The sequence below is a fragment of the Ricinus communis genome, chromosome 4 (assembly GCF_019578655.1).
Source record: "Ricinus communis isolate WT05 ecotype wild-type chromosome 4, ASM1957865v1, whole genome shotgun sequence".
Lineage (NCBI taxonomy): Eukaryota > Viridiplantae > Streptophyta > Magnoliopsida > Malpighiales > Euphorbiaceae > Ricinus > Ricinus communis.
In genome coordinates, this window is record NC_063259.1 from 23500984 (window position 1) to 23522371 (window position 21388).

Genomic DNA, 21388 nt, shown 5'->3' on the forward strand with positions numbered 1-21388 from the left:
ATATGCATATTCCGTGCAATCTTAGTCCTCTATTTAACTTCCACATTAATGATACAAATTTTATTCTATTATCAATTACTTAGACTATAAAACAAATCTTGTTTAAGGTTTTTTTTAAAAACCGTTGTCCAAACATAGTATCTGGCTAAGATGTTGATGCTCCTCAACTAGTGTTTTGGAGCTATTTTCTTAGGATTATAAACAAATTCTAAAGAAAAGAGAAATAGTATCAAAGAAAAAGAATTGATTTCTTTTTATTGAATGGGTATTTAAAGAAACCAAATTGTTGAATCAACAAACTTTAGTTTTTTGTTTTAATATTTATTAACTTTTTACTGCCAATTGAACATCTTAGTCGCGAAGCATTACTCGAGAGTGATTTTGTAAGAAATCTTAAGTTTGAATACAATTTTAAAAATTTCAAAGAATTTTAAATAAAATTGTTAAAAAAAATTTAAAACTTAGGATTTCCTTGGAGTTATTAGACCTAAAATAATGATGGTAAAACTGTATGTATGAAATGAATATTATATTTAAAATAAATCACAATAAAATTTGTTATATAAACAAAGAAGACATGAAAAAAAAAAAGTATTAATTTTTTTAAAAATAACTATTAAAAGTGAAAGAAATATTTTATTTTCTAAAATATGTTAACTTTAATAATAAAATTTCGAATTAGGCCTCAATGATAAAATGGATTAATATAAATTTTATTAATACATTATATCTATTTTATTAAAATTTAATATAGTTGTAACTAATTTTATAAATGTTATTATCTAGAGTTTTAGAAAAGATTTTATAAACGAATAAATAGGTTAATAAGTAGTGAGATGGAAAATTAATGAAGGCTTCAAGTACTCAATCTTTGGCTTATTATTAACTCATAACACTTTTAAGTAAGATGATTCATTAACTGTTAGCCCCATGAAAATATAGTTTCTATTACCATGAATTGATTTGTAATTCCATAATTCATTAGGAATGTAGCAAATGCATTTGCGACACTAGAGCCATCTTTGATTGGTTTGACGAAATTAAATAGTTGTTCGTCTTAGGTAATCTTGCTCTTGTTATTACAACATTTAAGAGTAAATCAAATATGTCATTATCCAATTTAAAATTCATGTGCACTTCTCTCCAATCATAACATTCATACTCATTCGTAGGTCCCCAACACCACCATTTTAAGATGGATCGTTCCCCATTGCCCCTACTCCCACAAACAAAGAAAGAAAGAAAGAAAAAAAGAAAAAAGCATAGCAATAATAATTTAAATGAAATAATGTTCCTCTCCCAATTTCTTTTTCTTTTTTCTTCCTCCATCATATATTAATAAAATAAGAAAGGCAAATAATTATCACAATGTCCAAAAATAATACAACTTTATATTTTCCCAACAATTCATCATTAAAAATCCGATTAAGGAAAAAAAAAAAAAAAAAGAAAGAAAGAAAAATAAACGGAGTCGTTTCGACCTATCACGGCAAAGCACACCCGCGACGTGTAAAACCGAGCCGCGATTTGTCCCTATCAAACTCCAACAAAAATCCTTGTTGCATCAGATTCCCTAAAACCGAGAACCCGCCATCCTGGCTAACGGGTTGAACCGCTAAACATTTAATTTGATCACCCGTTTCAATAAAATAATTCCTCGGAGGAGGCGAGAAAACCGAACCACCAGCAAGGTTAAAACTCATTCTGGGTAAAGCGGGCCTCGTCACACCCGATACGTTCATACAAAGATCAAAACCCGGCGTTGGCTCAGCCGGACTCGGTAGCTTAACCCGCTTTTTAAACGCTTTCAAAATCTCTGTGTAAGCCGGCTCCGTAATAAACGTTAACGTCGTACCTGAATCAATTATAGTGCCGCCGTTACCCAAATCATCAATCGACCAAACGGAAGGATTAATTGGTAACTTTACCCCATTTACGTAAACACCCTTGATAGCAATGTAGTAAAATGTAGGTGACAGGGGGTTAATTAATAACGGCGTGAAGCTCATTATTCCCTTCTTTGAAACGGCGACATTTTGGGCGCCGCCGATTGTTAAAAAACTAGTAGGAGGAGGAGAGAGAGTGTAGTCCATGAGACAATAGGAGAACTTGCTACCGAAACGACGACCTAATTGTGAAGAAAAAGAAATGGGAGCTCGACCCAAGCCCATTACACCCTGAGCACCTTCAAAACTCGCACCGGTTAGACTCGGACCCGAGATCCGGAACCCACATCCGAATGACAAACCATTAAGCTTTTTTACCTTTCCAGTACTGGTATTGAGCGTCAAGGCTTCTTTAGAGAAGAACCCAGTTGTTGTAGAAGAATCAGCATAGGTGTACTGATATCGACAAGGGCTGTGTAAGCGCGTGCGATTACAGGGATTAGGGTGGGGATGTGGAACCAGCTGGCATTGCGGGCTGTAACAATGAATTGCTGAATATGTGGTTGAGTGACGAGCGAAGAATGCGGATCCTGGAGAGCGGTGTGAGCAGTTTCTGCAAGGTGAGCATTTCACCCATATAAGATCGCTACCAGTGTCAGCTACTAAGAGGAGTGTTTGTGGTGGAGTACCGATGCGCAACGATACAAAATACTGTCCGGAGCCAGATGAAGCTCCGGAAATGACGGGGGACCTGAAGGAGTTCTGTTTGTGTTGTTGTTGGTGGCGGTGATGGTGGAGTAGAGAGAGGCGGCGGTTTATGTCGAAAGCTAGTGCTTCGGATGGAGATGTGAAAGGGGTTTTATGGAGTAATGGGAGTTTCAGATACTCTGTTGTTGTGTTGGCGGCGGCGGAAGAGGAGGGGCAGAGAGTTATCAATAAGAAGAAGAAGAAGAGGAGTGACACCATTGCTAGTGTGGAGTCTTGGAGAGAGAGAAAATGACGCGGTTTTGGACACTAAAAAGGCCGTACTCTATATACGTGGGTTATTGGTGTTTCGAGTTTCAACTTGGAATTAATTACTGTGTTTTTCATTTTGTTTTAAACTCCAAAATTATAAGTATTGTATTTAATTTAAGTCAGTAGCAAACTTAAAACTGGAAACAAATTCAAAGTTTAGATTACGGCATCCAATGAAGATGTCCCTAAGCCAATATTATCAGCCAATAACGACTTGTCACGTGGAATATCCAGCTGGTATTCAATTGTAGTAATGAGTGCAAATTTGTTGTTTGAGGAAGAGGAGAGGAGGATGATGGATGACGATCAAACTTTTTTATTTTTGTTGATAAAAATCATTTTATTTCTGCTTCTGCACACAGCAGAGACACACTGCTGATAAAAAGCTACACCTGCTCCAACGTTCTTTTCCTTTTCTTTTTTTGATTAGTTAAAGAAGCTTTTGCACAACTGTGAGACCCCCGTGGGGTTATTTTTATTATCATCCAGTCACTCTCAGTTTTTCATATCTAATTTAATACCACTTAATTCATACTGAAATCCTCTAAAAAAAAAAAAATTCTTAAAAGAAATGTGATGATTTTATTCTTGAAACAGAAGCAGTTTAAAATACAATTGAATATTTGTTTTAAAATAGCCGTAATAGTTGAATGTTTGTCTTAAAATGTATAAACAAGTTTTAATTACAGTAGTTATCGTGTGTTTTACAAAGAAAAGAAAAATTATCATGAGGAGGAAAGCATCTCCACCTGGGGATGAGGAATGCTCACATCATGATTGCGCTTGTTTGAGTAGTTTGTCTTATCAGATAGCAGAATCCAAAGAGAAAGCTGAACCCAACGTGTGTAATTCACATCAATATCTTGATGTGTTTAACAGACCAGCAAAAAAAAAATAAAAACAAGATTTACACTGTTAATTAAAGATGGTGAAAATTCAGACTGGTAATTAATTAGAGTAGGGAAGGAGGGGCCTGAAGATAAACGTAGGCCTGACAAGAAAAACTAGAGCAAACGGATCCATGGATGGTTCCAATTTCAAAGGGGTTTCAGACTGTCAGCAACACTGTAGAGTGTGGGGTTGTGTCATTAAAGAGATTTTATTTATTTTTAAAAGCCTAATCTTCAATGGTGCTCGCTTGTTTGTAGTTTTGTGCAACTGAAGCACCAGAGAAGAACATGCTTCCTCGCTTGCTTATTTAGTAGCAGAAAAACAATTACCTTAAAAAAGCAAAAATTAGAAAGGAAAGGACCAAGAAATCTTGGTGTGTAGGGCTTTACTCCAATACTCTGGCCCAATGCATGTCCTAATACAGGCCCTGTATCTTACAATCTCATTAGGTTGGATTCGCACTCGCAGGCCACATAACAAATTGATCCCTTATTTTTATTTATTACTTCATTGGAAAACCAACTTCAGGTCCCTCAACTTCTCATTTTCTGACATTGGCTCTTAGAATATATTTACATTTTATTTGGTTTGCGAACTACTTATTTTATTAATATTAAGGAAATTTTTTCTTAATCTAATTTAAAGCACAAAAATAGATAAAAATAAATCGATTTCATAATATGCATCAGATTAGACAAAAAAAGAATCTTTGATGCAAATACAAATAATGCTTTATGGACTAGATAAAATATAAACATAAACATACTTTAAGGATCTAATAAACCACTCCACTGTATTTCAAAAGGATTAGAATGAAGCAGCCTCCTCATGTGCCATTCAACTACAGCATTTTGTGCATTGAAGAAATAATAATTATATATATATTAATATAATGGGTAGCTAGAAAGCATGGAACATGCACGAGAGTAGCATGTGAGTGAAGGGACAAAGTCAAATGTAGATGTCTTCAAGAGCCGAACATTTTGAAGCAAAAGATTTAGTCAGGGGAATAAATTCTAAATCTAGATTAGGGAGATCCCACTATATACTAATATTAATTGACTTTGGTTTCTGTTGTATTTCACTAGATTGAAAAAGACGGTGCACATGTAATGATTTTTCTTATTGTATTTTCCGGGAAGCAAGATGGAGAGGGTTTTAGATTTATGTCTTTCTTGATCATTGCACATGTGACTTTGGTATTCAAATTAATTTGTTTACTATGTTAATCTCTTATTAGATTGGATTTGCTGAATCTTTTTCTTTTGTTAATTTATTGATTAATATTATAATTAGAGGTCACCTGATTATGTTTGTTGCTAAAAGCAAGAAAACAAAACCACAGCTGATCGTGGGATTGTTTAGCTCACGACATTACAATAATGACAAATTTTGCTGATGTGCCTAAGGGAAATTTTAGTGGGTACTGTCAGAAGAGCTCACACACACCAATGAGATGCGGCCATCCGATTTGACTTACACTTAGATGGAACTGTAACAATTAAGTTGACACATAAATAATTGTTAGTTATGTTAATCGAATAATATAATTTCAGCTATAATCATATATACGGACATATATATATATATGTCACCTTCTTTTTCATTGCAATATACTCACTTAAGAATTTTCTTAAATCCAACGGTAGAACTCGAATAATACAAATAATATCTACAGTTAAACCGGAGCCATTTTGAATGATGCAAGAACTGAAGTAGCGACCAACCAAGTTCAAAGTAATATTTCAGAACCCTAGCCACGTCTCATTTTAATGCAGGCATGACTAAACTCTAACTCTCTTTTGCCTCATAGAAACTCATCTCACATCCAAGCATCGTCATAGTAGAGTTTTAACGTAAAATAAAAATGTACAAGTGTGGGAAGATCCTGTTGAGGTCTTGAAGGTGCAAGGGAGGCTGATAAGATGGTGGTGTTGGCGGACTTTCCTGGAACTGCTTCTTGCTTGCGCTATGTATGAAATCAGCATCCTCTATGCATTTTCCTCATTGTATTTTCGAATGCGGTTGTCTTTGGTTAGTTAATGCTTTGAAATCTAGGAGATTGAAGCTATTGTGAACCATATTTTTCCCCTTTTGGACTCTTGTGTCGGTGGCTCTGTAGTCTTTGTTAACAGGAGATGTAATCAGATTGCAGACTGGATAGCTAAAGCAACTGGGTAGCTACATCTCCTCCCCATTTGTATTCTCTTGTTTGTCTGATTTCAATCGAAGCCAAGTTTAACTGATAATAAAAATAATAATAAAAACTAGTTGGTGCCACCTAGAGGCTTGGACCAATAAGAAAGCTAGTTAGTGCTGCCACCTAGAGGCTTCTGCATGTAGAATAAAGGATGTGCTGATTTGATATCCTGCAATGCAATGGAGGTTAAAGGTCGTCGTAATTATATAACACATAGTTTTACTCATAATCTGCTAATGTCAGCTGCAGTGTGTTTCTGGTCTTAGGACTGGTCTGGGCCCACTGATACGAACCGGAGACTAAAATCATATTCTTGTTTCATTATCTTTCTTGCTTAATTTCTCACTTGGGTCAGGGGAAATTTCGTATCACATACTACGACACAAATTAACTAACGTTATCATCTCAGTTTTTTTTTTTTTTTTTTTAAAGAAAAATTACTGATTAAGAATTAGCAGTCCCATTTCTGTTCTTCCTAACCTTGTAATAACATCCCATGTTTTATTTGCACGTTCAATTAACTATTCTGTCCAAGTGGCATGTGGTATGTGGCAGGTTTCTAAGCAGTATAATGAGGTGGCATATTTATTGAGAAATTCTTAAATATAGTCTATTTACCATGTTATTTTTAAATGTGCCCAATAAAAAATGAGCTATAAATATAAGCTCGTGACATAAAAACATATAATTATATTCATAACTCTTCTTTGAAATTTTAATGCAATTATGAGACTACAGCCATAAATCTATTGTATAAGTACTAATTCATTTTCCAGTTCGACAATTATAAAGTTATTACTTTCTTTATGTGAAAGAAAATAAAATAGAAGAGCTAAAGCAAGTAAAAAATATAAATACATATCAATCTCTTGTTTGTGAATGAATAGTTTATCTCTTGAATAAGATTATTATAATTTGAATTGTGCATATTGATAATGAGTTAGGCTATTTCTTGTAAAATATGTGTAAAGTATGAATGCTTAAATTATGATTGAGTTTATATCTCTTTAAGAATTTTTTATGATTCAAATTTTTTTGGATTTGTATAATTTCTGCATTAGTGATATTCTTTTGAATAATGCCTTAAAACTGAATATGAAATGCTTCATTATTTTTATAAAGATTAATTCTTAAGTTACTATTTACTTGAAGACAAATAAAAATTTAACTATGAGGGTATTTGATAGATTCATATTATGTATATATAATGAAAGCATTTTAGTAATTTATTAGTATGTTTTATATACACAATATGCAGATATATGTGCTTATGATCTCACTTTAGTCTTTTTGTCTTTCTTCTTTTATCCAAAATTAGGCTTCACTCTTTCTTCTTTTTATACACTATCTTTAGTTATTTCTACATCAACTAGTCCATCTTTTTTTGATGTACCTGCATAAGAAGAATCTTTTTCAATTAAATTTTTAACATTATTATCAAATAAATTACCATCCTTAAGAATAATGATTGCTTTAGCTTGCTGAGGTTGAGTTGGTAAATTTTCTTTCTTATTTTCTTGTATAGCTTCGACAAATTTGTCAAATTTGAGTCTCCAATCGCTTCATTGAAGCTTCTACGGAATTAATTTTCTTTTCATTCCTCTCCATTTTATCATGGGTAGCTGTCATAAAAGATTGAAGTGTTTCTTCCAAATTTGGTTTTCTTTGAAGAGCTTGTCTTTGATTTAGGAATGGAGGGTTTTAGTTTCTTGGGTATTGGGGCTCTTGGTTTGGATATTAGGGCTAATTTTGGTTCCTCAATATTTATGGTGGGTTGTAATAATTATTTCTTCAGAAAAATTTGGATGGTTCCTCCAACTTGGGTTGTAAGTGATGGAGTATGGATTATTCCTAGGTTGTCTAGGCTGATAAAATTTCATCAAATTTTTGTTTATATTTATTTCCTGCATAAGTCTCACAAAATGAGAAAACATTAGCACCATGACCATAAACACCACATATACCACATACCTCATTGCTTGATACATTCTTAGTTGAAGCAAGTATCTTAACTTGTTTAGTTAATTCAGCTACTTACATAGCCATCTCATTATTAGACATGACTTCATTCGCTGCTATATTTTTTGTTCTCACTCTTTTGTTATAATTGGCTCCTAACATTTTTGAAGATATCATAAACTTCGTCAGCAGTTTTTTCTAACATAGCATTTTCAGCTGCATTATCAACCATACATTGATATTATTGTGTTAAACCGTCATAGAATGATTGGTAGGTCACAAGATGTAGATATCAATGATGTGGGAATTGCAGCAAAAGTGATTTGAAGCAATCCCATACTTCATGAAAGGATTCAATATTCTTTTGATAAAAGTTAGAAATTTCAGCCCTTAATTTTTTGGTTTTTTGACGCGAGTAAAACTTACTAATAAATTTTTGGCATATTTCATCCTAAGTTCTCAAAGAATTAGGAGGCAAGGTCATTAACTAAGCATTTGCTTTCTTTTTTAATGAGTAAGAAAAATATCTTATCCTTAATTGGTTTTCATTTAGTCCAAATAATGGGAATGTATGAACTATAATATAAAATTTCCTAATAAATGCTAATGCATCTTCAGCAGGCATATCATAGAATGAATGAAGCATATTAAAGTGAATGTTCTTAAGTTCATAATTCCTATATGCATCATCACTTAGAACTATGCATGAAATAGTTTTATCAATTATGGGACAAGCATAATCCTTCATGACCATTAGCCTTTGAGCTGCAACTTCTTTTTGGTCATTAGCCATTATTTCAACCTCTTCTTCAAATCCTTGTTCTAGTTTTTCTTCAAATTCTTTTTCTCTTAGAGGTACAAACTCACTCTCTACTTTTTGCTCTCCTTTTGCCTTTTTAACAATTGATCTCAAGTTGTAGGATTTTGAGTTGATGAATCACCTAATCTTGTTGTTTTGCTAGGCATATAAAATCAAAGGAAAAATTTCAGATTTAAAAACTTAAAAATAAAATTTGAAGACAAAACAAAAATACATAAACATGCAACACACGAAATAATCTCTTTATTTTTCTTTAAGTCCAAATCTAATGAATGAGAAGGTGATGTGTCTTTTTCCTAAATTATTCAAGCTAATGATGCAACCAAGATTTCTTATACTCACATAGATTAAAGTAAAGATGATATTTCTAATATTTTCAACCTAAAGATTTTCATAACAAATATTACTATTAAATTGATATGATGGTCAATCAAGAATAATAAATGAAATTAATACATGTATGAAGGTAAAGAAATCATTCATTAAACTCATAATAAATAAGGTATATACATAAGTAAAAAGCTAAACTAAATACTTATGGAGTTTAGCCTGACATATTTAATACAACGGTCATTGTAATTAAGTAGAAAGATATAGGAAATATAAAACAGAAAATTAAAAAGCTCCCACAAAATTCAAAAATTCTTCAAGGGGTGAAGATAATTGGTCATCACTCTCCACGTCCTAAAAAGCTTCTTTGATCCTTGAAAGAATAATGCAAAACTAACTAAGTGTTTGTGAAAGATGAACTGTAGAGAATTCGCCGAGAGAAGAATGGTCGATCCTCCTGGTTTAATCGATCTCCACTACTTGTAGAGATTCCTTTTTTAGAATTCTTCTCTAAACACAACATATCTATAGTTATTCTCTTAACTATCCTAAATAAAATAAATAATCTAAAGATAGTTATTCTTAATTATATTATAACTAATTAATTTTTCTATTATGGGCCTCGATAAATTCGGTTAGGCCTGCAATTTTGGTAGTCCACGTGTCTTTATTCCAAGCCTTTTACAACCACCGTCCAATTAAAGTCCATTGACGTATTTTTGGCTCATATTCTCCCATTTTGGCTATTATTATTTGAAATTAGACAAGAATGCTAAAGTATAGTAATAAACACATATTTCTATATATTATATGAATAAAATATACCAATAAATCACTAAAATATCTTAATTATATATATATATATATATATATATATATATATATATATATATATATATATATATATATATATAATATGAATCTATCAATAACTATTCAAACTTAATTGGGTAATTTCAATTGAGTGTAACAGTATAGATGTGTATTACAACAGCTTTACTTTGACATAATTTTTTTCTGATTAAATTATAGATGTGTATTATTTTCTGTTTTGGAAAATTAAAAAGTTGATACATACTTCCCATAATAATTGTTTCCAACTTGTTCCGTAAACCTAAATTAATAGTACTCTCATGTTCAATTTAGAGATAGAGAGGGCAATATTTGTATATTTTTAATTATTAAATTTAAATTTAATAATTAACATTTATTATTAAATAGAATAACCATTCAAGTGTTTAAATTTTAAATTTTTTTAATAAAGTTTCAACCATGATAAGTCGCACTGCCTGTTAATCCAAATACAATATTTTCTCTTAACATTTCGAAAAAGGACTTTTGGTACACCAATAGACATTAGATGATAGTATATAATTTTTATTGTATAATTATAGTATTTGAATAAAAATGAAATACAATTTTTTTAGTAAATTATGTTTCACTCATATACCTTAATAAAATAAGTAATTCATAAAAAAATATGTTAATTATATCAAAATTAGAGACAAATAAAAATATAGTATATCATGTGCAAGGATTTTATTGCTGAGATAATAACCTCTATACGAAATGCTGATATGAATAAAAAATGAACCGTTTAAGTAGTATTCATTAATATTACCGAAAATATTATTAAAATAATTTTATGGAAAAATTCTATTGAAAATGTCAGGAAAGACCGGGACTTAAAATTAATAATTATGAAAATTATAGATATGACCTATCTTATACATGAAATAATCATATTTTATAGTAATATTAACATGTAGACAAGACTTTTTTAATATATACATCATAACAAATAAGTAAGTGATATGTATTATAAATATTTATATTTGAAACTGAATGATTAACGCACATTTCATTTAATATATATAATACGTGTCACTCATATCCATTAATTTAGCATATAAGTATGGGCATACACGAATATTCAACAAATATTTTGCTAAGAGTTTGTGTGAAGTTTGTTTGTAGAAATAGAATACCTAAACTGAGAACTGGAACCACAGAAGTGACAACAAGTGCTTTTCAACCCCGTTCGTCTCTATCTTTTATCGAGTCTTACTCGATAGCCATCAAGCTCTCTCTCTATATATAAATATATGTTGAACATTCACATTATGCCAGGGCCCCCACTGGAATGCAAACAGATCTTGGAAGAGTTGATCTGTCAGGTGGATGTATCACTGTTGGAAAAATGTTAGCTGGGAACAAATATCTTATTTTCTACCCTATAATCAGTTTTTTGTTTTCTCTTTTGTTCTAGTGTTTGCATAATGCCATGATACATGTATGTTTGGCTTTTGGGCAACAAATTTTAGTGAGAGCGCGCAATTACGACAACTATCTGACATTAAAAAGGTCAGCAATGGAGGTTCAGTGTAAGCAACTTGATCTTCATAATATGCCAATCAAAGATTCAAAACCATGCTAGTTGCAACATTGTTGGTACATGTTTCCTGTCATGAAATTAGGTTATTTTCCTTTTCGAATTTATTGTTTAAGAAAGTTAACGCCAATCTGGTACTGGCTATATGTTCTCGTTTAAAATGGGTTTGTTCATAAGATTTAATAGAATAAGATACGCAAATATCTTATAGCATAACTTACTTTCCTTCAATTCATTGGATCCACAAAGTTGCTATAGATACTGAGGATAATCTGTATACATATGTGCAAGAAGCTTCAGTTTTTGTGTGAAGGACTTGTTTTTTATTTTTAAATTACAATCAGGGAGGAGATTCAAATTAACTTGAGACATTTCGAAGATTGTAAATATGCATCCATCACTAAGTTTATAAAGTCCTTTCTTGTTTGAGAAATTCAATGGTTCCTAAATGTTATATAACTGAGCTGAACCGACTCACTAGTTGACTCAAATTAGGTCACCAATTAATTTTGAGTATTTTTCGAGTCTAACACATGCTCTATATTGACTCGAGTTAGTTTATCGGTCTAATCGAGTTTAAACTTAAAAAAAAATGTAAATATATAATTAATATATGTAAAGAATGTTTTAAATTTGCAACCTCACTAGAAGGTATATTAACCTTATCTATCTACTAGATTAATTTTATCCTGCTATAGTATATAAGGTATAATAAAACTTTTTAGTTTTAGTATAAATTTTGTAAATGTAAATAATTTAAATATTTATATTTATATTTTATAGTATAGGTATTTCTTATAAGATTTTTCTAGAGTACCGTTGCGGGATTATACTATTATACATCTAGTTTTTAATCCTAGACAATCAATCCGTACTATTTTAAATAATTTATTTATTTTATATGTCCTTTTATTAATATAAATTGTTAATAAATTCATATATAACTTTTAATTATATATACAAATGAAAAATATATAAATGAATCTATATGTATTCAAATACTGCTAATTAAATTGGAAAAATAGATAAAAAAAATTAATAAATAAAGTTAATGTATTTGATTGGTCAATAACTAAGCATTATATATAATTAACTAATCTAGTACTTAATTATATCAATAAATTATAAAATTAAAATAACAACAATTTTCATAAATGTATATGGTATGGTACACACATAGTACATTAGAATTACTTATTACTCATTTATAAATACGTAAAGTTTATATAATTTTATATGATATTGATAAAAGATTAAGTAATTGATATAAATTAAATGATTAAGTATTAAAAAATTAAGAAAAATGAATTTATTACTTTAGTGGAGAGCTCTATTCGAACGAGTTCAAATTCATTAGTTGTTCTTAAATTCAAACTAGGATTTAAACTGGAACTAATTTATTTAGGGTTGAACTTGAGTTGGACTTGTTCAAAATTGGACTCATTTACGTCTCTATCTGAGATGTGATATGCTTATGCACACTGAGTCTGAGAGGCCCATGTTTTATTATGCACACTTCCCCGTGTTTGATGCAGAGGGAACTGCCATCCACATACAAGTAGTGAAAGTGGTGGCTAGCTCATGTCGCTATTTGGTTCGTTTCAATTTTAGGAATTTTAAATAATTATGGTTTCAGTAATGCTATGTAGTCGATATTTTTTTTTTCTCATTTTTTTGCTACATTATTGTAGAATTTAATATTATTATAAAACTATTTTTTAATATTTCAAAATCAATGAATAATTTTATAAACTATTAAAGGCTATATTATGTGAAGAGTTGAAAGAAAGAAAATGTGAAATATTTAACGTATTTTTTTTATAATTTTATAAAATTTGATTCAAATAGAACTGAACGCACCAACTATTCAAAAATTTTATATTTTAAAATTTTGGTTCATAATTTAATACTCTATTATATAATCAATATTTATTGACAATAGCTTTTTTATTGATAAATTATTATTTAATTATTAATAAGATAATTTTAATATTTCTAAAATTAAGGCAATTTAACAACGGATTTTATTGTAAGTAATCCGTCATTAAGTTTTTTAATTCTGTAAAAAAAATTAGTAAGCTGTCGGTAATCTACTCCTTTAGTATTATGTAGCCATAATATAATTTATATGCAAATTCAATAAAAAAATATCGAGTATCATATTATATATGGACATAGTAACTAAAATTGACGAATGATTGAATGAATAAATACGGTGAAGAAGCGTTGACGAAATTTACTGATAGAGGAAGGAGACAAGCTTCTTGCAACTTAATTGGATGAGATGTTATTTAAACTGGAGGCCATTAAATGAATAATCTTTCATCTGAAGGAAAAAAGAATAAATCCAACTGTGCTTCTATTCTGCTGTGAGCAGTTTACGAAAAGTAGGAAACTAGGGATACTCAATAACTAAAAGTTTAGGTTAGATCATAGGAATAGGATTTCTTATGTTATTATTATGAGGAATCCGTAATGTACAAAACAAAGAAGCAATATACAAATAAAAGAAAAAGGGTTTCATGAGCAGGTGGGGAGAGTACAAAGGAAAGGACCAAGCTTGATAAACACTACTACTGTATATGTATATTATGAGTCAAATGACTTTGGGAGGAAAGAGAGGAAACTTTGAAGCTCTCTCTCTTTTGTTCATGGGAAGGAGAAACATGTGAAGGGAGACTGCACGGGGAGTGCCAAATAAAGGAAACATTTCCAGGGATCTATAAAAGGGGATTTTGCTATGCCATATCAATTCCATAGACTTAAGCTAGTGGAAGTATGCATGAGATGACTGTAGGTTAAAAGGAGAGTTAAAAAAAGCTTTGCTCTACACTGACCACATTATTAGTTTTCCTGTTTACATATATGAACTTACTTTGTTTGAACATAAAAAGGTGAGAAAGACGTTGGCTACCTGTATGTGTATATATATAGAAGAGAGAGAAGGAACGGAAAAAGTGTCAATTTTTAGCAATTTTACTTGTGTCCTGGGATTAATAAAAGTAAAAAATAAACCCTTTTTTCTCTTTCTATAAACAAACCAACAATTTGTCATTTTCAGCTCAATTAAATCTAATTCTTGACTATGCTGTCGGATTTGTATTACAACTCAGCTAGCTCTCCTGTGGTAATCATATACACACACAAAAAAAGAAGAGAGATAAACGAAGGCAGAGAAACATATGGAAGATTGAATACAAGAATCGATGATTGTGATAATGAATTTCTTCATTAAGTGTCAAAAAAATTCATATTTTCCCGATTTGGAAAAATGTAAAGAAAAAGAAAACATATATAGCTCTTTCTTTTCAGGATTTCAATATCCCAATTCATTGGAATAATTTAGTTTCACATGTAAGAGACAAGAAAGAAAACGAAAAGTGAAAAATAATCAGTGGGCTTTGGTACGATGATTCATCGATCATTGCCACCTTCCTCTTCATTTTCAGATTTCTCACTCTGTTCATCGCAAAAGAAGTATTAGTGATACTATCACTAAAAAAAAGAGAAAAATTCTAACCGAACAGTCAAACCATATCAACTGTCATTTTTCTTCTCAAACGTGTTGGGGTCTTTTTCACATGGAATTAAGAGACTTAAATACTATAGGTTCAGAGGTATAAGGGGTAGGCCCTTCGGCCTTGGATAGTTACTTCTTAATTTCATGTTTTTCTCCATTCATAATTAAAAAAAATAATTTCTATTATTAGAAAATATCATATGAAAACTGTCATGACCCAATTATAGATAGGCCATAAATAGTTTCTAGAAGGCAAAAAGGAATCTGAAAAGAAAAATGATAAATAACATGAGAAGAAAGAAATATTCCATATTGATTTCCAGTATGATTAAATGACTCCCTTTTTCTACTTTAATTGCTGTTACAACTACTGATAATCGACTAAGCTAACAATTTAATTAAACCACTTTTGGAACCTATTAATCCCATTTAATATTTGTTTTTTTGGGATCTTGACATCAACCCAGCAACAGTATAAATGAAGAATGAATTCAGAAAAGAAAAAAGATAACACTGTGAGTTCAAGAGAAACTTTAATTTCTAAAATAGAGGAGGTGATTCAATATGTTATGAAATAAAAATATTTGATGGGTTAGGATTTTGTTTTTTGGTAGTGGCGGATGATTTTCAGTCCTTAATGTTTTTAATTATTTTAAATATTAAAACTTTACTATTGATAAAATGAAAATATTAGAATTTTATTGTCAGCTTGCAAGAAAATTTCCAATAAAAGTTGTAGTTACTTAAGGAACTTGTATTGCTAATTTCTTGAGTTACATATTAAAAACTCTATCTGTAAATTGTTAATTTTCTTTTAAAGGGAAATGTATAAATGTAATTAATAAAGGAAGAGTCGAAAAATAAAAGTGACATTTTTGGTCTTCCAGTCAAAGAAACTCTGGCCTTCCATGGCGGTAAAAAGAAAGCAAGATTGGCTCAATTTTTACATGTCTCTATCTCTGCTGCTGCTGGTGTTAAACAGATATTATTTGTCCTTCCCTCTAACTAGGTTCCCTTTAGAGGTGGCCAATCTCTACGTCACTGCCCCTAGCAGCTACACACACAAACACAGATTACAAACTCTTCTCTCTCTTTCTCTCTAAAGAAAGAAAGAAAGAAAGAAAGAAACATTTAAACAAGTATGGTTGCTATCAAGCAACCACCTGTACCCACGTGAAGTGTCACCATTTGAGTAGGGATCTATAGAATTTGTCATTGAATAGGGGTTTGGGTTAGACAGTGCTGTGTTGGTGCTTCTTTTGTATCCCCTCACTTTCATAGCTCCTCCCTCCCCTCTGCTTTGAATCGCATTCCTATGCTACATGTTGTTTCTCTTTCCTTCAGTGTGACATTTTTACTTTATTCTAAATTAGGACGATTATGAAGATGAAAGGTTTCTTTGTCCTATAAATAGTAGCTTAATTTTCCTCTATTCTTCTACCTGCTTTCAGAAACACCTCCCTCCCTTGCCCAATAGCTCTAGCTCTTCAACTGTTTTTATTGAGCTAAGCTAACCATGTACTCCTCGAGCAATAGTTTTACTAATCCACTTCCTTACACCAACCAAACCACCGTCAGTACCTCCTTCTTTGACACTTATCAAAACCCTAGCTCAATACAAGACTACCCTTCTTCTTCTCCGCCATTCTTGAATTTCCCTGTTTCCACCTTTCTTGATGATGGTGATTTGCTTCTAAGTGACTTCGTAACACAGCAGCAGCAGCAGATTTTAGGGTTCAATGACATTAGTTTGGCAGCAGAGACTAATAGTCAGGAAAATCATATGAACCTTGCAGCTTCAAAGAAAGCAACAACAAGAACCAATAAAAAGATAAAGAGAAGTAGCAGTACTGCTTCTTCACAGCAGCCGATTTCTCGAAAGAGAAGTGGGAAAAAGGACAGGCACAGCAAGATCTATACAGCTCAAGGGCCAAGAGACAGGAGAATGAGGTTGTCTCTTCAAATTGCTAGGAAGTTCTTTGATCTACAAGACATGTTAGGCTTCGATAAAGCAAGCAAAACAATTGACTGGCTATTCACGAAATCAAAGGCAGCAATCAAGGAACTAACAGACAGTTACCCTAAAGTGAAGAGAAGTAGTGATAGTGATGGTAGCAGCAGAAGTGTTTCTTCTACTTCAGAGAGTGAAGTTATGTCGGGTACCAAACTGACAACAGAAGATAATGGAGACAAGAGAGGTATGGGAACGGAGGGTGACTCATTTGTAAGACAGCAAAGATGCAAAGAATCAAATAATAATAAGCCAAATAAGCCAGTCTTTAATCTTCTTGCTAGAGAGTCCAGAGACAAGGCAAGAGCAAGAGCAAGGGAAAGAACAAAAGAGAAACTCAAGCACAGATGCCTTGATAAATCAAAACATTGTTGTTCTCAATCAAACCCTGACATTTTGGAGCTGTTACTGCCCTCTGGCACTCTCGAAAATGGTGAAAAACAAGAAATGAAGTCTGCAGTGAAGACGGTTAGTGATCAAGAAGGAGAAAAAGAAAAGGCAGAAGATCAAGAACCTGGCACCATTTTGGGGCTTACAAATTCAACTGTATCATTTTCGTTTTTCGATATTTCCCAGGACGCTGTAATTCCAAGTGGGCCTGATTTCGAGGATCATGAATTTTCAGGGTTTCCTGGAAACTGGGACATTATTAGCAATGGAAGCAACAATAATAGATATTATTCAATGCCCAACATGAAGCTATCAGCAACAGGTAATGCCCATGTTCAAAACCCTAATGCAATTTTCATGGCAACCCCAAATTCCCAAGAACAAAATCTTACTTCAGTTTTCATGGCCACTTCAGATACACAAAACCCTAATTCTGGATTTCATGAACTTTTTAAATTCAAATGAGCAAAACCCTGGTCCAATTCCCATGACCACCATAGACACTGGTTTGCGTTCTCACTTCAGACAAAGATCGGCTCTCCTGCAATCCAACTAATGCCGCTAGTAAGTAAGGAAGCTTACTTCAAAGAGTCAAAATTCTTATGTATCTTATCAACCCAAAAAAGAAGTTTGGCTGTCTTCAACTACTGTGCCGTGAGTCCGTTGCAAAAATGTCGGATGAAAATTTAAGATTTCTCCATGTGTTTACTATCAAGCTATTGTGTTAGTTATTATTGAATTTGCTTTCTTATTATCATTATGAAACTTCTGTTCAGGAGACCAATTTAAATTCATATTTAGCTTCTTACAATCAAGCCACTAATTTTCTTTAAGTGACTTCATATTCATTTATTTTACTACTTCAGAAGTATCAGACACAACGTCTTTTTTCAAAAAAAGTAGATGCGAAATAAATAACTAACCGTGCAGAGCATGTTTCTTGTTATATAACTTTCATCTTGAGCAGGGGCTACTGCAAGGTGCAATGTTAAAATTCTTGGATTTTGCTCTGCAAGGGTATAATATATATGTTCAGATTCAAATCTTGAGAACGGCCACTTCATTCAAGAAATTGAAAGGTAGGACTGCTTCAATATCCTCCTCAATTATTAACTGAAAAGAGAGCAACTGCATTCCTAGAGTGAGGCTGGACTAATCCAAGCATGCACTATATATGTTGAAGCTCCATTATATTTCCAGGAAGTTGATTTCCAGAAGGAATTAAGTGATCCAGGTTAACGAAGCACAGTAAGAACCATAAATATCAAACTCCATTAGTGTATTTTATTGTATGATTTCGCTGCATCAATTTCTGCTGTTGATATAACATCTCTTTGATATCTTTCCATTTATTCACATGTAAAAAGGAGTTTCATTCAAAATTGCTAAACAACTATTTACATCCAAAAGTTTCTGATACTACATTAAAGAATCACTTCATCCAAAAATTAAAACTACTAGATGAGTATACAAGAATAGTTTTATATCTCCTGTATAGAAATGATTTTCGACTAGGCAATATGGGGCTGGCAGCCAATCATTCCAGGTAGAGATATATATATTTATAAGAATTTTTCTTTTTGATTTAAGATCTATAAGAATTTGTTTTTAAAAAGTGGTATATTCTAATCTTCTTCACAAAGCTGCCATTAGTTACAAACTTCTATGGTGAAGAAAGATAGGAAAGACTATGAAGTGACAGATTATCATATGACATGGATTTCAAGTCTCCAAAGCATATTTTCTAGCGTCCCTCTAAAAACAAGCATATTCTTGCATCTCAAAACAAATTGAAGTTTATAATGTGCCAAATATAGTCTATAATCCATTGATTGTAATTGTTTTCTATATTTATTGATGTTATGGAAATTTGAAAAATAGCATAGAGCAAGAAATTGTAACTGTACAAATGGAATATATCTGTGAAGTTTTGTATAGGGTTTGGTTGCATTTATGCAATTTTTATTTGCCAAAATCCATGCCATCAAGAGAACCCTATATGGATCAACGAAATTACTTCTTTAATCTCTATATATGACTTCTGGAAAATCCTATGGAAAGATGACAACTATATATCTAGTTGTCTTCAATCAAACGAGTTTAAGATTTTGGTAAATGGAAAATCAGCTATTCACATTTCGACATATTTTTGTTCAAATAGAAGATTTCAGAGGTATGACTTTAAGACATTGTAGCAACACTATCATGGCAAGCGTAAGATAGGGAACAATCTGAAATATGGATTACATATCATAAATCTTGTGTGAATTTCACCTCTCATTTTCTTTCGTTCTTTTATTTTTATTTTTTAGAGATCTGCCACAGGAAAGAGTTCAATGCTATGATGTCTGTCCAAAAAACATTCCAAAAGCTTGTTTAAAATAAATCAATTATAGAAATTAGATGAGAAATTGTCCAGCTTAGCCTTCTTGATGCATTAGAGAACTTTTGAGGTCAATTGTTTTGGAAATTTTTCATATTCCATTAGAATTCCAATTCACGGATCTTTTGAGTCAAGAAGGAAAAATAACAGGATCTAAGTTTCAAATTCTATAAATGTTGGTTGATCGTGTATTTCATTATTATTCTATGATTTATAATATCATTTTCTATTAGATTTTTTGAAATCTATATTTGAAATTGCAATTGAATGTATACACTTTTCTTAGTTTCAATATGAAATTCAATTCATTCCTCCCTCAGTGATTATTCTTCACCCTATTGAATCGTTTTTCTAAGCTTGATTTCTATATCCATCAGCTTCCATTTGGTTCACTCTCTAATCAGATATCTATTATAGAGGATCTTACTTTATGTAATAAAATCTTCTTGTATAAATGTGGCGAGGCCACCTTAAGAATAGAGAGCCAATTTATAATAACACTTATAATGTTACGAATATTTAATGAAAGAATTACAGATACCTCTAAAAATTTACATTGCAGCATCCTTACCATTTTACTTTCACTACCAATTACTAATGCAATTTTCACCAAAATTTTTGTTGAAAGTTCTATTTACCGACGACCGTGACTAATGGGTAATATGATTGTTGGTGAAATATTTACCTTTGGAAAGGTAAATTATCGGTAATTATAGAAGGACATTTCATCAGTAAATCGTTATTTAGTTTTCATTAAAATATTTCTAATTTTCATAAATTGTTAATATTTTAGCAACAAAATGATTGTTGATAATCCATTCATAAATTGCTAATATTTTTAAAAATATTTTGTAACACCCATTTTTCTTTCGTTGTTTATTATCATTTCATCTTAACTTTTAAATTTCTATGTTAATAATTTAGATTATTTATATGGTATGTCATATATATATATATATTTGTGCAAAAATAAAAAAGTGTGCTCATAAGTTATATTATTTTATTTTAATTACAATTCTGAACAAGTGTATAGCTATTAAAAATCTACACTTGTTCAGAATAGATTCCCTTTTGAGTGTTGTTCTTGTTTTCACTTCTTCAAAATTAAGCTTTAGTGGAGGTTGGGCTAGCAATCTTAGTTAATATCTTTTATTACTATTCTAGGACGGTGTAATATTTAATTATACATGCCGATGAGCCTTTCAAATCATTTTGTCACCTTTATTTTATAACTCCGGTTCACAAGTTCCTAAGGATTTTGAAGTGTTACCTAATGTGATAAATATTATAGAATTATGTTGGCTAGTTAATTATTGTGTGTAACTACGGTGTTAGTTCCCGTTGCTCCCACCTATCAGTGTAGGGTCGTGTATTACATGTTTATTGATAATTCATTGATAAATTCTTAATATTTTTAAAATTTTAAAAGATATAAGTAGGTAATGTATGAGCAATTTTCATTTTTTTCTAAAAGTAAAATACTAATCAGTAATTCGTTGGTAATTTTAAAAATAAAAAATATTAATCAATAATCTGCCAATAAGCCTTTAAATATTCTTTTGAAAATAAAAAATTAGTCGGTAATCCAT

The 21388-nt window shown here is 31.3% G+C and overlaps 2 protein-coding genes and 1 non-coding gene across 3 annotated transcripts; 2 read left to right on the top strand and 1 right to left on the bottom strand.

Annotated features, from left to right (window-relative positions):
- Window positions 1-1291: 1291 nt before the first annotated feature.
- Window positions 1292-3001, bottom strand: LOC8269510 (aspartyl protease family protein 2). The gene has a single exon (XM_002524355.4). The coding sequence runs from the start codon at window positions 2850-2852 to the stop codon at window positions 1485-1487; it is 1368 nt and encodes a 455-aa protein (XP_002524401.1). The 5' UTR covers window positions 2853-3001; the 3' UTR covers window positions 1292-1484.
- Window positions 3002-8242: 5241 nt separating this feature from the next.
- LOC112535638 lies at window positions 8243-8350 on the top strand. Its single transcript, XR_003079722.2, has one exon. It is a non-coding gene; the product is annotated as a small nucleolar RNA R71 (small nucleolar RNA).
- A 7954-nt stretch (window positions 8351-16304) lies between these two features.
- LOC8269509 (transcription factor TCP12) lies at window positions 16305-18288 on the top strand. The gene has a single exon (XM_002524354.3). The coding sequence runs from the start codon at window positions 16532-16534 to the stop codon at window positions 17879-17881; it is 1350 nt and encodes a 449-aa protein (XP_002524400.3). The 5' UTR covers window positions 16305-16531; the 3' UTR covers window positions 17882-18288.
- Window positions 18289-21388: the final 3100 nt, after the last annotated feature.

What these genes read in the sequence shown, in the direction of transcription:
- LOC8269509 (XM_002524354.3), top strand. Translation starts at nt 16,532, where the DNA reads ATGTACTCCTCGAGCAATAGTTTTACTAATCCACTTCCTTACACCAAC.
- LOC8269510 (XM_002524355.4), bottom strand. Translation starts at nt 2,852, where the DNA reads ATGGTGTCACTCCTCTTCTTCTTCTTCTTATTGATAACTCTCTGCCCC.